The sequence below is a fragment of the Sciurus carolinensis genome, chromosome 3, assembly GCF_902686445.1.
Source record: "Sciurus carolinensis chromosome 3, mSciCar1.2, whole genome shotgun sequence".
Taxonomy (NCBI): domain Eukaryota; kingdom Metazoa; phylum Chordata; class Mammalia; order Rodentia; family Sciuridae; genus Sciurus; species Sciurus carolinensis.
The window spans coordinates 145,199,511-145,217,990 of NC_062215.1; the positions used below are offsets into that span (position 1 = coordinate 145,199,511).

The window sequence follows — 18,480 nt, forward strand, 5'->3', positions numbered from 1 at the left end:
AGGTTCCACATCTTCTACATGTCCATTTACGATGCTCTTTGCTCCTTGATCAGATCCACCAGATATGTCAGAATCACACACCTCTGAATGTTGCTCCCAGATACTACTGGGAGAAATACAATGGAGACTTCAACATTCAAGAGCAGTTAGGAGAGTCCTCAGAATACTAGGAATATGAAATCCAGCTTTCCCAATACTTGCTTGTATTTCTAATATGCTTGTATCAATATGCACAGATGACACATGAAATTCAATGCACATGGTGCTGGAAGTCACCATTAAAAAGTCATGAAATGAGGGCTGGATTTGTGGTTCAGTGGTAGAGCGCTGGCTGATCACATGCGAGGCACTGGGTTTGATCTTCAGCACGCCACCAAGAGAGGCGTCATTACTGAGTGCTGTGGCGGCCTTCCCAGAGGGCGTCGACTTTACCCAAGAGCAGCAACCTGATACGAAGGAAGAGTGCGGTCCTGCACGTGGTCCAGGTACTAGGTCTCCTCTGGCTGTGAACCAGCCAGAAGCCAAAGCTCCAACAGCTCTGGCGCTCGCAGAGTGATCAAGTCCATAGATATACTTTCTGTACCAAAATCACTTTAAATTCAGTGATGACCACTTCAACTGCTAAGGGATGATACCACTATAATATACTGATGACCAAGATAATATGAAGTCTATGCAGTTTTAAGAAAAACCTTAAAATGTAATGATATATGGATTTGTTAAATAAATAATAATTTAACTATAAAGTCAAAAATAATACATAGAAGGTAAATACTGATTAAACCATGAATTACCTGCTTTGAGTAACAGAAACTGGTAAAACCATCTATCTTGGAATTTATAAAAAGAAAAAGCAAAGGAATATTCTTATCACAGTAGCATTTTTAAGGGCAGAATTATAATAAATATATAACTGGAAAGATGTGTGAAGTGAAATTATTTATTATATTGAAAACTACTATGATTTGTAAATTGGTAGATATACTCTTTTCATATATCTAGATAACATAACCTTTAATTTTATAATTTGTGTAGGCAGAGTACCAGAATTAGGACTAAAAGTATCACAGACGATTTTAATTGTAAGGTGATGTCTACCTGGTAGTGATATGCAGGTTGCTGATAAACGGGCTGAGCTACCATCACAGGAGAGCTAGATATAGAACGTGACTGTAAGAAAAAAATTGAAAAAATGTTTTAGGCAAAATTCTTTAAAAGAGCTTGTAATAAAATTTATCTCAAATTATTACCTAAATTCTAACCAACTTTTGTTTTATAATTAAAAGTATTATTTTTCTATCATTGATATCACCAATTCTACTTGTCTAATAAAATCATCATAGTATTCCTATTGCCATGTGGTTTCATTTCCATAATCATTAATGCTAAGACCATCCAAAAGCTGCTTTTAGTCTGAAATATATCACCTTCAAAGATTATGAAAATATAGTTCTACAAGAATATTCAAGGAAATAAGACATCTGGACTTAGGGGTGACACCCCCTATTTTTACTATGGAAATCAGCAGTAGATAGTTTATGTTTACATAACATTTAGAACTAAATTAATAATCCTATCTTATTTTTCCCACTACTTACAACTAATCAACATTCTGTTCCCTCATTACATATTTAATTAAGGCATATAAATTATTTACTGAATCATTTGTCTAACTGTTATTTTAAAAAAACTGACATTTAAATGAATTAACCATCCAGTGAAGTTGTGATGTGTTTACATCTGAAGAAAGTATAAGGAACACTTGATTTCTCAAAGCAATAGAGTAAACCCAAGAATAGATTACTTAACACCCTATCATTAATAAAATAGGCAAGTTGTATTTCAAGACAGGCAAAATCAGCTCTAATGGTAGTAATTAAAATTTAATCTCACAAATAGGCTCTAACTTACTATTGTTTTGTTTTAATGTTCACCCCCACAAAAAATTGAAGAAAAGTATCAGCTTTGTACAATTTACAGATTCTGATATATTAATAAAATTATACCATGGATTAACATTAGAAAATAAATGTAATTTACTATATTAAAAGGTTAAAGGAGAAAAAATCCATAATCTCAGCAGATACAGAAAAAGCATTTCTAAAAATTCATTGCCTTTTTATGATAAAGTCTTAGTAAACAAAATAGAGAATAACTTCCATAATTGATTTAGGGCAGTAATTATGGTCATGGATAATTTTGCCTGTAGAGAACATCTGGCAATGTTGGGAGACATTTTTGGTTGTCATAACTATGGAGAGGCTAGAGACATTTTTTTTGGGTGCTGGGGATCGACCCCAGGGCCTTGTGCTTGCAAGGCAAGCACTCTACCGACTGAGCTATCTCCCCAGACTCGAGACATTTTTAAACATCCTACTGGATAATAATTTGCTATAAGAAATCATCTGGCCCCAAATAGTAATAATGCCAAGGTTGTAAAACCCTGGTTAAGTGTATCTTAAAAGCCTTCAGACACACACACACACACACACACACACACACACACAGAGGTAGAGAAAGAGGAAGAGAGAGAGAGAGAGAGAGGGAGAGAGAGAATGAGAGAGAGAGAAAGAGAGTGAACATATTAATGGTGAATCACTGAACTTGTTCCTTTGTTCAAGAACAAAGTTATGATGTTATCACATCAATACTATAGAAGAGATACTGTCAGTGTAATAACTCAAGGGGGAAAAGCCCCAAGAAATAAAAGAATAGGAAGAAATCGAAATCAAAGTATACTGAATCAAAAATGATTGTTTAAATGAGAGTTTGGCGGGGTTACTGACACAATGTCAGTATTGAAATATTGAAAGCACTACATCAGTAACAACCTATTAGGAAATGAGATTTAAAAAATAGCACTCACAAAAAGCAATAAGAATCATAAGGTACTAAAAATGAATTCAAAAAAGATAAGTCAGTTTTTCATGAAGATAAAAGAAGACTTAAGTAGAGAGATGTATCATGCTTATGAGTGGGAATATTCAATATTATAAAAAACCTAAATGTCCCAAATTAATTTACATCTTGAATGCAATTCTACAAAATGCCAACAATGGTTTTTCACAGAACTAAAGTTAAATTATAAAATTTATACTTAAAAAAAAGAAAAAACTTAAGGACAGACAAAAGACTCCTGAAGAACAAAGTGAGAGGATTTGTCCTATCAGACTTCAAGACTTATAGAGACACAGAAGTTAAAACAGAAATGGGCTGAGCATGGTCGTGTACCCCTGTAATACCAGTTCAAAGCCAGCCTCAGCAATTTTATTGAGAACCCTGTCTCTAATTAAAATACAAAAAGGGCTGGGGATGTGGCTCAGTGGTTAAGCATCCCTGGGTTCAATCCCCAGTGCCAAAAAACAAAAACAAACAAACAAACAAAAACCCACCAGAAATGGACAGGGTAAACAAATAAATCAATGAAACAGAACAAGAGAGCCTGGGAAGAGACCTGCACACAGAAATCTGGCACTCGACAGAAGATTCATTTCAAAACTTGGAAAAGGTTGAACTAGTCAATACATAAGCTAGAGATTTAAGATCTAGGTGAAAATATAGGAGATAATCTAGATTCTCATAAGATACTTCATACAATGTAATGAAAATGGTGATCTTCCTTCCAAAAACTTATAATCCTAAGCTAAAAATGATAAAATTATCAGACAAATTTCAATAAAGGGACATCATACAAAATACCTAAACAGTGCTCCATGAAACTGTCAAGGTCATTAAAAAGAAGGAATGCCTAAGAAATCCTAAGGAGACAGGATAACTAAACTCTTGTGATAACTAAGTATGGTATCCTGGATGGAATACTGTAACAGAAAAAGGACCTTAGGTAAAGACTAAGGAAAACTGAAAACACTGTGAGCTGCGGTTAATAATAATGTATCACCAATGTTCACTAATGTAAGATGTTGAAAACAGGAGAACCTGAGTGGGAGAGATAAGGGAACTCTAATATGATATCAATTTCTCTATAAATCTGTAATTTCTTGGGCTGGGGTTGTTGCTCAGTGGTAGATAACTCACCTAGCACGTGTGAGGCACTGGGTTCGATTCTCAGCACCGCATATAAATACTAAAAATAAAGGTCCATTAACAACTAAAAATGTATTTTAAAAAATCTGTAATTTCTAAAACCAAAACCTGTTAAAAAGGAAAAAAAGGAATAGTGATTGAAATGATTATAAAATGTTGAAAAAAAAGTACTAAAAGTTGAAACCATAAAGGAAAACACTAATATATGTCAATATTGAAAGAAAGATAAAAAATCATAAATGTTTTATAAGAAAACATAAACAATATTAATGGACAAGGCACACACTAGAAGGAACTATTTCTAATCTACATAATTCATATAATGAACTCAAGAAAAAGATAACATCACCTCAATAGAAAAATGGACAAAGAAGATGTATAGGCAATTTGAAGAAATTGGAATGAACACTAACTATATGAAATATGTTTAATTTTACCAGTAATTAGGCAAATGGAAAGTAAAATAAAATAGTTACATAAAAGTACTGACAAAAATGTAAAATCTGCACATTGTGTAAACATAAAAATTAGCACATTATGGAAAAACTGGAGCTCTCATGAACTGTTGTCTAGAGAGTAAACTGATAGACTTTCTAAAGCTGTTTGTCAACATTTAGCCAAGGATATACATACTTCATGAATGTGAAATTTCAATTTTACCTATATATTCTAGTGCAGACCAAGTTACATTATGGGAACATGAATTGAATTGGTGCATGGGCATGAGTACCAATTTTCAGACCGCAAACTTCATATAGTTTCAGATCCTAAACTCCTTCTTGACTTAATCTGCCTGTGTGAATGTGTCTGTATACTCTGGGTTCTTCTTTTTCAAAACTCCCCTTTCACCATCACCTTTTTCCTTCCCCAAAGACAGGCACGCTTCTCACTCATTCTGGATTCTGCCATGCTTTGTTATGGAATGTAAATACCAACAGGGATCAAACAAATGCACAATTCAAGAGGTCAATGCCCTGAGAAATAGAAGAAAGCAAAGCGAAAAGCTGGTATAAGAAATATCAAATGGGTGATGGCACCTTATTTCATCCAGGGAGCTAACTTAAATTAACTCACCATCACAGGGATACATATTAACTCATTTATTTGAGTTTTCTTCAGTTGACTAATTTTATTCAGTTGATTAGTTTTGTTAACTAAATTGTATAGCAGATATTTTCAATTATTAAAATAAACTGTACCCCAAAGGACTTAAAATTAGCATATTATAGTGACGCAGCCACCTCAATGTTTATAGCAGCTCAATTCACAATAGTTAAACAATGGAACCAACTTAGATGCCCTTCAACAGATGGATAACGAAAATGTGGTACAAATACAAAATGGAATATTACTCAGCCTTAAAGAAGAATGAAATTATGGCATTTGCTGGTAAATGGATGGAACTAGAGAATATCATGCTAAGTGAAATAAGCCAATTCCAAAAAACCAAAGGTCAAGTGTTTTCTCTGATAATTAGGTACTGATTCATTGTGGCGGGTGGGTAGGGAGGAATGAAGGAACTTTACATTATGCAGAAGGGAGTGAAGGGTGAGGCAGTAGGGATGGGAAGGACAGTAGAATGAGAGACATTATTACCTTATATACATGTATGAAAAAAATTTTAAATAAAAAACGTACATGTATATATATGGTAAAATGTAGACAATCTAAGTAAGAAATTTGAGTGTCGACAATACTATTCTTAAAGTTTTTTACATGTTTAAAATTTTTCATAATAAAACAGTTGAGAATTCTCAAAAAAAAAAAACCTAAATATATGGGTACAAAGTTTTTATAGAAATGTATTTAAGGCAAATATACAATATACCTAATCTATTTAAACTTATGATAAATTCCTGATATCGACTTAAAAATGAATGAGCATTTTCAAAATAGTTAAAAAAATTTTAGAAATTTAAGAAAAACCTTGGAAAACTGCCATAGAAAAACTTGCATAATACATACACGATCTGGATGTAGTCTTTTTAAAAAAATTTGTTTTAGTTGTAGGTGGACACAATACCTGTATTTTATTTTTATGTGGTGCTGAGGATCAAACCTAGGGCCTCAGGACTGGGGTTATGGTTCCATGGTAGAGCACTTGCCTAGTGTGTGTGAGGCACGGGGTTCAATTCTCAGCCCCACGTGTATGTAAGAGTAAATAAAATAAAGGTTCATCAACAACTAACAAAACACAAACAAACAAACAAAAACCTAGGGCCTCATGCATGCTAGGTGAGTATTCTACCACTGAGCCACAACAACCCAGGCCGTCTTTTTTTTTTTTTTTTTTTTTTTATAATTTGTTCTTTTCATTTATACATGACAGCAGAATGTACTTTGATAGATTATTGGATGTAGTATTGATTATAGAAAAAATTTAAAATGTCTGTGACTAAAGGAATATAAAAATTGTAGTATGGTCATATAATGGGATATTATAAAATATTAAAATAAGTAAATTAGATATACAAGGATTAACATGGTATAATTCAAAAAAGGATCAACATATTTTAATCTCAAAAACACTTTATGAGTAGAAAAAAGATTTACATAGTGTTTAAAAAACATCCAAAATATATTTATATATTGCTTAAGGATATGTACATTTGAAGTAAAAGGGACTATCTGAATTTACCACACTTTATTATTTTCCATTTTAAAATGAACTTAAATAAATATGGCAAAATGTTAATATTAACATTGTTAAAATACTAAATTTGGGTGGTAGGGAAGTAGGTGTATGTTATTTGTATTTGTTTGAAATATTTTAGAAATAAAACAAATATTAAAAACATTTTAATATTTAAAAATATTTAAAAACTCTAGTAATAGAGAGAAATCCTTCTAAAATGAAATTACTTACAGGCCAAGGTGGTGGGACAGAAGTTACCTCTGGAGTATGAAAATAAGCAACACCATTATGGTAAGTATAAGGATATCCAGTTGAAGTTGTTAGATACATTGTTCCAGCAGCTGGCATTACACTAGAACCTAAAGCAAAGATTAAATAATGATAATTGAAAGGTTCAATTTAACTTTTAAATAAGTAATTTCTGAACAGTTTGGAAAAATATTTATCTTAACACACCTACATAGCTACCATATATTAAAGTTATCTTTGAAGCATGTATTTTCAAATTCATTAATTTATAGTTTTTTTTAGCCTAAGGCAATTAAAAGAAAAAAGACAAGGTTAATAAATATTAAAAATCCAGAAATTCAGACTAAAGTGAAACATGGAGCTTAAGAATTTACATTATTATCAGCCAACTTATTAGTTTTACAAAAATATATAATTTAGTTACTTGAAGACTACAGACACCATAGTAAAGTTTCTAAGATCTTAGCTAGATCTTCTATTTCTAAAAGTTCAAAGATGATGGAGGCAGTAAAGTTGGAGAAGTTTATTTTGCTGAAGACTATTAATTCTTTGGGTTTACTAACAGCAAGCATTCATTCGTGTTGACTCTCTTTCATCTCCATTTGCCCTTTGTTACAATTGCTGCTGTTGTAAACGTGACCAGAAGTCTTCTTATGGCTAGTCTGGGGTCCTCATCTCTTTCCAGGCCAGGCGGTATGAAGAAAATAAAAATCAGATTATATACACACACACGCACACACATTTTGTCATAGAGGAGACTTTACAAAGTTACACAAGTGAACTTAGATCACTGGCCCAGCAAGGTTATGTAAATTACTGTAATTAGCAGTGCTTCTTCCACTATACCATAGCTTCTCAAAATTTAACATTAGAATCACCTACATAGTTTATTAAAACACAAATTTCACAACAAATCCCACTATTATGTGCAATTATAATGCAACAATAAAGATTAAAATAAACACTAAAAATATAAATGCATACAATTATATTGTATGCTTGTAGCAAATAAGAAAAAAAAAAAAAAAAGCAAACAAATACAAATTCCAGGGATTTGGATTTGGTAAGACAGGGCCCAAGAATCTGCATTTTGAACAGTTTCCCAAGTGAAATGATGCTGTCTGCAAACCAGTGCAAGTAGTACTAGACTACTTTAAGTAGTAGTACTATTCTTAGCTTTTATATTTTCACTGTATTGGATCTAGTATTTTACTGTTTTTAGTCATGTGCTTTTGAGAATCTAATGAAAGCCATGGACCTTTTTCTCAGGAATATGTATAGTCAAACAAAAGTTTACACACAATTCAGGAGGTTCATGGATTCCCCCCAAAGATCATCAATGAATCATGGTTTATCTGTTAAAGAAAGAAATACATAAATAAATTTTTAGTGCATACTATTATAGGGCATTGAACTAAAACCTGATGATATAGAAAAATTAAAAACTGGCCATGGCATCATCTCTTATCTCCACAGAGTTAGGGAAGATAGTCATCAGCTCATTACATAAACATATGAAGAAGAGGTATAGAGTATAATGCTAGGTCATATGGGGCTCTATACTGAACATTAACATAATTTATATATAATAATTATATATATAAAATGTAATATCATTGTTATTATAGCAATATGCATTATATGTAATAAATAATAATACATATAATTAATTAATCTCTCCCTATATATGGAACATTTGTGAGAAAATGATAGCTGGGCTGGCTTTGAAGAATGAATGGATGAATGGTATGGCAAAGGAATCACATAGCAGAGTTTTGAGAATAAAAGTATGATTTCTGGAACTAAGAAGACCAGATGGCTAAAGTACAAAATGAAAAGGGAAGAACAGCTCAAAAAGAGCTGAAAATAAGATGATAAAGTGTGCACTTCTGTAAGATCACTAAGACTGCCTTGTGATGAATTGGAAGGCAGCAAGATTGTATTCATAGAGACCAGCAAGGGTTCTCCAGTAATCAAGGAAAGCAAAATAGCTCACCACGGTGGCTCTGGAGGCTGAGGCAGAAGGATGAAGAGTTCAAAGCCAGCCTCAGCAATGTAGTGAGACCCTAAGCAAGTCAGAGAGAACCTGTCTCTAAATAAAATATAAAAAAGGGCTGGGGATATAGCTCAGTAGTTAAGTACCTCTGGGTTCAATCCCTAGTACCAAAAATAAATAAATAATTAAATAAATAAATAAATAAGAAAGCAAAGTAGACAGCTGAGACTAGGGTCTTAGTAACATAGATGGAAAGAAGTGACAGATTTGAGAACAAATTAAGAATATTTTGTATTTTGCAAATGTATTTTTAACATCTATTTTTCTTTGGAGAAAGATAAAAATAGCTTTGGAGTCAAACAGTCCTGGATTTGAAGGTTAATACTACCACTCACAATTTGGTTAGGTTAACCTTATGTTTTATAAGTTTGAATATTGTTATGTTATGGCAGCAGGTAAGAAAAGGCACAGGCTGAACACAGTGATGTTCCTATAGAATCAGTGTTAGTCAAGCAATTGTTTTAAGGAAGTCTTTTTATATAAAATATATAATGGAATAGAATGCAAATTATGCATGAAGTTTTTACATAAACCATGACACTTTATAAAGAAATTGTAACTCCAGTATGCTGTATTGGGTTAAGACCCATGACTGGCCAAGACTAACTTTCTTTTACCTTAAGAGTATTTCAGCCAAAATGTTTTTAAAACAATGACTCTCCCTAGCAGTTCTCTATTTCTAGAAACAAAGCTTAGAATACCTTAAAGGTTGCTGTGAAGATTTAATGAAATCAACAAAAATCCATAATACTGATCCTCGTACTGAATAGTTCTAAAAATTTTTCATATATTTGAAAAAACTCAGCATAGTACTGATTTATTTTCTATTTTAGCAACTGGTGGGTCATTACTTATTGGTACCTCCTGCTGGGGATAATGGGCTAAAGAAACTTTACTATATATAACAGCAGCTTAACTCTTGCAACTAATAATAGTGTGAAAATATCAGCTTTCTGTCATGTTTTCTGCATTTCATTTTGTAATGAGCTAAATAAACACTAAGTCAAAATTAAAATTAATTCTGTTAACTCATAAGTAAAAGAACAATTCAAATGAGCAAATACATTAATTTGTTAAGACAGCTATAATAACTACCTAATGTTTTAAACATTACAGCAGAAACTTGGAAAAGGCTAAGGAAAAAAAAGAAAAAGTTAGGTAAGTTTATGTTTTCTTCTTAATATCTTAATAAATGTTACAGGCAAGAAGTTAATTAATGTAATAAATGGGAAGAATGAGAAAAAAAATTGAAAGCATTATAGAAATTTGAGGAAAACAGATATAACTCAGTTAATTCCCAAAGTTTTAGTGACTGTTCACTCTAATAGTTAAGACACTTGTAGTTAGGTTACAGTACATACCATGCAGATGGTTTCTGCTATGAGTTCTATATTTTCACTTTCAGTATTTTTACTGATGAATTTTAAATTACTTTTCCAATTTGAAAATTCTATAATTGGCAATTTTAAATTACCAAATCACTCCTATTGCTTTTAATGTTTTAAATATTTTCATCACAAAAGATCTTTCCTTTAAAGCTATATCTATATAGATCATAACCAAGCAACATTATTTATGTGTATTTTTCCTTATTCTCCCCAAACTGAGCTATATTAACCCATTAAGTCTCAAGTTTTCATTCTGTGACTATTTCAATGAAATTGACACAAGTGCATTAAAATAGGTTGGAAATAATAATTTAGATTATATATATGATTATATTAAGTAATGCTAAAATTATATTTTTATTCTTATAATTATATTGTATATCACATAATTTTATTCACTATATTTTTTACATGTTCTATATCTAGGGTAATGAGACAAAAAGGGTAAATTTGGGACAAGATATATTTATGTGACCACCAACTTTGCTAAAACAACTTTATTACGAGAAAGAAACATAATGTTTTAAGAAGGTTTATAAATATTTCAGAAAAGAACCATGCAAAAATGTTGAAAATACATTAGTTCTCAATACATACGAGGGATCCCTACTTGTTGTTTTCTTATTGCTGGACCAATATTCAGTTTCTTATCTTTATAATTAAGTTTTTCAGCCTAAAATAAAAAAAAAACTTTATTATTTTGGTACTGCTATTTCTAAAACGAATAAAGAAAAACTAGTGAGAAACAATTTAAAAAATTTAGACTATAATATCTTTGAAAGCAGTAGGGCATAGTTGAAAGGGCAGATTTTGGATTCAAACAATCTGGGCCTGAATCTTGGTTCCAATACTCTGACTCCAACTTCTTATTTATAACATAGTCAATCCTCAATATTCATTGGTTCTATATTTATGAATTTGCCTATTCACTAAAACCTATTTGTAATCCCAAATGAATACTTGTGGTGATTTCAAGGTTATTATAACATGTGCTGAATGGTGAAAAAATTGGGTAGCCTGACATACAAGTTCCTAGCTGAGGTCAAATAAGGCAATGTTCTTTCTTCTTATTTCAGCTTTCATAATGTAAAAAGGTGTCTTTTTTTCATATTCTATTTGGTGCCACATTTTTTTTTACAATTTTGTGCTTTTTGTTAGTGATTTTGTTATTTAAAATGACCTCCAATTATAGTGCTGAAGTGTTGGCTTATGTTCCTAAGCACAAGTTCCTGTTATATGCCTTGTGGAGAAAATATGGATTAGATGTGCTTAATTCCGGCATGAGTAACAGTGCTGTTGGCCACAAATTCTATGTTAATGAATCAATAGTTTATTTAATATGGCGTACTGAAATGGAAACACACATAAAACAAGGTTATGTACTGACTGATGATAATACTGTAATCAGAGGTTTTGGGGAACCTTACACTGTATTTCTCCCAGGAACAGCAACAGCTCAATATTCACTAATTTAGTATTCAGGAAAACTTTATAGAACAAACTACAATGAATAACAAGAATCAACTGTATAAGGTTTTGATAATATATAATTAAAACTCTTACTTTTCTCTAAAAAATCAAACGTTACATTTGCCATAATTCAAAGTAATAAACACTGAACTGCAGGCTACAATTTTTTCTATGAATGATCTTACTTTATATAAAGTTTTTCATAAGAGGGAAATAATCTCAGATAATTTTGCTCTATGTTTGTGGTGATTTTTAGGAATTAAGATCTTATTATCATTTCATAAAAGATACATCTCCAAGTTATTAGTTCAGGTAAATAAGGTTAAAAGAATTTTAGTATAGACTCATAATAACAGTCATGTAATGATTTGGAAATTGTCCTTCTGCAGATTCCTGGAGATCAATGGCTGTCTTACAAAGCACATACTTTTTTTTAAAAGCAGTTCAATATAGTTGTACTTTACTATTAAACACCTTATTAAGTATTAGTTTCAAGGAAAGATGCTCCAAAAATGAAGTTAAATACATGAAAGAACTTACCTCTTGTAAAATTTTTTGTGCATCTTCTTGTGTTTCAAAAGTGACAAAACCATACCTAAAAATGCATTATTAATAATTATTTTCTGAGAACACTGCATTAGTTATATTAAACTTTTCTTTCTTTTTTTTCTATTGTTGGTGACTGAACTCAGTCTCATGCATGCTAGGTAAGTGCTCTCCCAATGAGTTATATCCCCAGCCTATACCAAAATAATGTTCGTTTAAGGATATATCACTATAGGAGTAAGCCTATTTCTATGATGTAACAGCATGGAAATCTTAGAGGAATCATTCACAGCATAACTCTTTTTAAAGTTAGGGGACTGAAAGAAAAAAAAAAGAAGAAGAAACCAGGGACCTTGAAACAGTTTCAGCCCTGAGTAGAAAATCATGAAATTTATGTTATGTTTTAAAAATTGAGATGTGATGAATTTCAGTCTAAAGCAATAATCTCTTTTAAAACTAGCTTAAGTTTGACTTTTGAGGAATCAAAGTAGAAAAAAGCTTTAAAACATAAAAAATCTCAGTACAATAAAATTTCTTGTACTGGTAAAAGACTGTGTAAATGTATTAATTATTATTGATATGTATAAACTGATAATAAAATTATTAGTATGTTTCCTAAACAATATCAATTAAAATGTATACAACTTAGTTTTTATATCTGCTTTTCACATATGATTACTATCTTCAATTACAATTCATTATAATGTTCAAGATAAATGTATGATGTATACAATTTCCAAAAACCCCAATTAGGTAGACAAAAAGGAAACGATAAAAAGTGTACTTAAAATGTGGTATATATACACAATGGACTATTACTCAGTCATAGAGAAGGATGAAATTATGGCATTTGATGGTAAAGGGATGGAATTAAAGAATATTGTGCTAAGTGAAATAAGACAGTTCCAAAAAAACCAAAGGCTGAACGTTCTCTCTGATATGTGGATGCTAACCCATAACAAAGGAGGCTGGGGAGGGGAAGAATAGAAGTTCATTGGATTATCTTCCCAGGGAGATAAAGGGAAGGGAGTGGGGAATGGGAATGGAAAAGACAGTAGAATGAACCAGACATAACTTTTCATCTTTATATATGAATACATGACCAGTGTAACTCCACATCATGTACAATCACAAGAACAAGATCTTAATTAGAATAAGTTATATTCCATGTATGTATGATATGTCAAAATAGTCTACTATCATATATATCTAAAAAGAATTAAAAAGTATATCTAAGAACACATAATTTCTATTTAGATAATGAAATTATTGAGTAGTGTTAAATATCCTGTAATTTCTACTTATAATTATTTATTGTATTTAAAGTTCCTTCCTTCCTTACTTCTTTTCTTCCCTCCCTCCCTCCCTCCTTTCCTTTCTTTCTTTCCCAGGGATTGAAGCCAGGTGCACTTAACCACTGAGCCATATCCCCAGCCCTTTTTGTTTTTTATTTTGAGGCAGAGTCTCACTAAGTTGCTTAGGGTCTCACAAAGTTGCTGACGCTGGCTTTGAACTTGTAATTCTCCTGCCTTAGCTTCCTGAGCTGCTGGGATTACAGACATGTGCCACCATACCTAGTAAAGTTTATTAATAGAGGAATTTCTCTTTATCCACTTGCTTAAACATTAAATAAAAGTTAACTATTTTTAAAAGATTTTTTTTTTGTAGAACACATACACCATCCAGTGGAAAATGCATAAAATGCAGCTTACATTTCCATGTGCATTTTTCAATGATAAAAAGTGGGTATTATAAAAATAATACAAATTCTGCTAACTAAACAAAAAATGGATCATTCTAAATCATCTTAATATTGTCTGGCACTCTAAGAATTTCATCTATCTAAAAATAACCTTTTCATAGGAACCCATCTTTTCCAGAATACCCACTTGCCATATATTGTTTCTCACTAATACTGTTTCTATACATTTCATTGGTTCTTTTCTTATGTCTGTAAATATGCAAGTCCTGTCTCTCTTTCTATAAAATAAACACAATCCTTCACTGGTTTCCTTTACTGCCTCTATTTTATTTTACCTTTGCAATAAAATTCCTATGTGAATGCACTATGTGAACTACCTTTCCCCTCTCCAAAATATGGCTTTTGTACACACAGCAATCTACTAAAACAGCTCTACACATTTCCAGACACACCTTATTGCTTTTGTCTCAATTTTCAATCTTCTTGATATGGCAATGAAAAATAATTCTCTTCTTAAAAGTTGTATTTCTCATATCAGTCCTCTAATTAGGTCTCCGAGGCACAATCCCTGGATTGACGGTCCTTGGAGTCAGCTATTTTTTTTTTTTTTTTTTTTTTGCGGCGCTGGGGATTGAACCCAGAGCCTTGTGCCTGTGAGGCAAGGACTCTACCAACTGGGCTATCTCCCCAGCCCAAGAGTCAGCTATTTTTAAATAAAAATTTTTAATAATCTAAAGCAGGGATAAAATTCCTTAAGTATCTAATCTTTAAGTTTCTGGTTCTATAGCTACCTTTGGTTCTCAACATTAAGTCCTTGCTGTTTAACACTGAATGGGCCCTTAGTCCACATAAGCATAAGTTCCCAACAAATAAAGGAAAATTATAGTGTCCTTTCCCACCCCACCAAAATACACACACAAGCATCCCATACATACAACAGACTAAAAGGTAGAATAAAAAGAGAGGGCATGGAATTCTGTTGAAAAAATGAAAATACCACTTAGTAAGGGGGTAGCGGGGAGAAGAGTTCAGTATATTAGACAAAGGGAAATGAAGGGAAATGAGGGGCAAAAGCAATAGGAAAGACAATGGAATGAATCTGACATAATTTTCCTATGTGTATATCTGAAAAAACCTACACAAATCCCACCATCATGTATATCCATAAGAATGGGGTCTTAATTAGAATAAAATATAAATATGCACATATAATTTTATCAAAACAGATTCTACTATCATGTATAACTAAAAAGAATCAATTAAAAGAAAGAAAGAAAAAATGAAACTAACTTACTATATAATTCAATACAAATACAACTGTTAATTCTATATACTATCTGTAATGATACTAACCCTTTGGATACTCCAGCTCTGTCATTTACAATCTTCACTTCTTTTACAGATCCATACTGGGAAAAAAATTTTCTTAAATCATTTTCATTTGTCTAATGGCATAAAAAGAAAACATTAGTTAACATTTTTAATTAATAAAGATGAAAGTATTCTTATTTCTTTAAGATGAAACAATTCTTATACATTTTTTTGGAAACAGAAAAAGTTATAAATAAACAATACTATGGTTACAGAATGCCTCTCATGAAAACAGTGCTGAAACCACTACGTCATTAAAATAAATACCTTGTTTTATATAGCAGCTATGTTGTTAAACTATTATAAATCAAAAATATTTAAGCCAAATTATTCTAAAACTATAAGGAAGGTTCACTATTTAAAGGAATCTTTGTCACTCTTATTCTCTAGTTGGCAATTTTTGAGAAAACAAATTTGGATTAAACATGCTATAACCAGAGTAAGGGCATATTACTACTGGATCTTGTGGCTCAGAGATGCAATAAAACTAGGTTAATATTGGCCTATGCCAGTTACTTTATTATTATCAACACAGTCTCCAGGAAAAGTCAGGGCTTAGAAGAATATATTTCCAAAATTACTTGAATTTAATTTGTGATAACAATGGACTGACCGTAGGATTTAGAGTTATTAGATACTTTATATGTGTTCAACATACATTTCAGGAAATTCAGACATTATATGATATTTAAATTAAAAATTAATATCACAGATTTATAATGTATAAGATATATGTACAAATACCATTTTTTACACATATGGTTTTATTTGAAATAGTACAATAACAGACTTAAAACATCTTTTCCTAGATTATTCACACTATATTCACTGCACTTGCATTTTCTGGTTTAGTTGCAACATTTTGCATCTAAGAATAAATATCTCTGGTAGAAATAACTTTACATATGTAGGAAAAAGATATGTCTTAGAGCAGTTATACCCTTTGGGTTCAATTGCTACCTCACTACTTAAATATATTATCACTTTTTAATTGATAACATAAAGTCTGCTAAGCTGAATGATGACAAATGTTAAGTTAATCTAAGAATAAGTGAATGTCTTTTATTCTAATAAACAATGTAATTAATGCTAGAATAAGGATTGTTATTAGAGATTAAAAAATTAACTCATACTATTCTCTGATGGAAGACTCACTCCATTTTGCAGTTCTACTTCTTCATGAGAGAATAAGGAGACAGACAAGATGATTAAACACTAAGAAGAATACTCTGTAGGCTTCTAAAAATAAGAGGTTAAAAAAGTCTGAGATTGCTGGTTACTAGAGTAAACTATTTCTTTGGGGGTATTTATCTATGGTTTTGAAAAAGTTATTAGGGAAGCATTATGGAAGGAATCTTAGCAGTTACCTTAAACCTAAGGCTTCACTTTAACAATGGCCTCTTAAGTTCATATTGTAGATGATGGGGCTCAGTAACTTAGAATAACCTAACTATACAAATAATGCTGTAATAAAATGAATTCTGAACTGAGCATTTCTGGTCATCATTACTATTTTCCAGAGAAAGTCTTTAAACATTTTATGGGCTAGGGATATAGCTTAGGGGTAGAGCACTTTAGCAAGTATGTGCAAAAGTTCAGTCCCCAGTACTAAAACAACAAAAACAACAACAACAACAACAAAATTTTTCTTCTTTATTTTTTGTGTTATTGGGGATCAACTCCAGGGCCTCATGCATGCTATGCAGGTACTTTACAAGCTATATACCCAGCCCTCTTTATTTTTAATGAAGTGATCACATACTTAAGACTCATTTTGGAAGATACACTGTGACATTTTTCTTAAGCAGGAAAAAAGTAATTTTACCTAAATTGTGACAGATTGATTATATAGAAATAATGTTATAAGTATCAAATATCACATCTAGTGGCCAAAAGGATTTTATCAAAAAGATCTTTCTCCCTATAATTTGTAATATGTAATACGGAAACTTAGAAATACTTCCATATATCCATTTGGAAGTAAGGGATATTCAACTTAAAACATTCATGCATGCCTTTCTTACAGGTGTTTTCCACCTCCCATATGGAGGTACTAAAAAGTATCTCACAACTCTGCTACTGTAAGTGAACGGCTGATTATCTGATTTAAGTATATTATTGTATTGCATTATTCTGACAGTACAGGCCTTTTTTTGGGTTATCAAATCCTAAATTCTATAATAGAAAGTTATCTGCAACAGATTGAAGTCTGGGAGGTTGCTGAGGAACCTGAAACAAAGTTTGGGATAAAGAAATGGGGTTTTATAGTACTGGTTTAAAAAAATTATCTGAGTCCTTCTTTTGAAAATTATCATCACCCATTATTTTGAAAATTGGCGTATTATGCAAGAAAGTATAAATAGTGTGTTATGGTGACATGAACAAAATGGGGTTTGAATCAGAAAAGCAGATTCTAATTTTATTCTGCCACCATGTAGAGAGGAACCTATAGCCAAGTGAATGAGCCTCAATTCTCTTTTATGTGGAACTGGAAAATTATATATGCTTTATTAAACCTACATAATTATTGAAAAAATTTTTATATTAAGACAGTGTGAAACCTACTAGTCAATATATGAATAAATACATCATGCTGCGTTCATAAAAGGTACCTTAAAGTCAATTCCTCCTACAAAGATGCGATTAGGGATCACAGTTCCATATCTTGGGGCACTTGTTGGGTTATTCAAAGGCACAGGTGACACAGGATTGGGGGATGGAGATAATGAATCTGTTTGCGTCTGATTTGATGTTTGCTGTAAAATAAAATTCTTTTAAACTTTTAGCACTAGATATAAGTTCCAATGCAGATTGTAAACATTTTTCAAAAGATGTCATTTAGGTAAAATGTAGTATTTTACATTTGACTTTTATTCTAATATTATGAAGATTATAATTAAGAGTTAGTAGTTTTTTGGGGCAACAAATAATAAAGAAAACAATCTAATACAGAGAAGTTCTTAACTATTAAATATGCTATTTAAATATACTTACTAGTAATTATTAGTAAATACATTGT

At 31.5% G+C, this 18,480-nt stretch overlaps 1 protein-coding gene across 4 annotated transcripts in view; it reads right to left on the reverse strand.

Annotated features, from left to right (window-relative positions):
• Nucleotides 1-18,480, reverse strand: part of Boll (boule homolog, RNA binding protein) — a 64,785-nt gene that overhangs the window by 42,443 nt on the left and 3,862 nt on the right. For all 4 annotated transcript variants that reach the window (XR_007107722.1, XR_007107721.1, XM_047545127.1 and 1 more), the window contains exons 2-7: nucleotides 18,074-18,217; nucleotides 15,444-15,535; nucleotides 12,383-12,437; nucleotides 10,970-11,045; nucleotides 6,911-7,038; nucleotides 1,099-1,170 (exon numbers count right to left, since the gene is read on the reverse strand). Coding sequence is in view for 2 of the 4 variants with exons in the window: in XM_047545127.1 (XP_047401083.1) it covers nucleotides 1,099-1,170; nucleotides 6,911-7,038; nucleotides 10,970-11,045; nucleotides 12,383-12,437; nucleotides 15,444-15,535; nucleotides 18,074-18,217 (567 nt within the window). In the remaining 2 variants the exon portion in view is untranslated. The remainder of the gene's footprint in view (nucleotides 1-1,098; nucleotides 1,171-6,910; nucleotides 7,039-10,969; nucleotides 11,046-12,382; nucleotides 12,438-15,443; nucleotides 15,536-18,073; nucleotides 18,218-18,480) is intronic.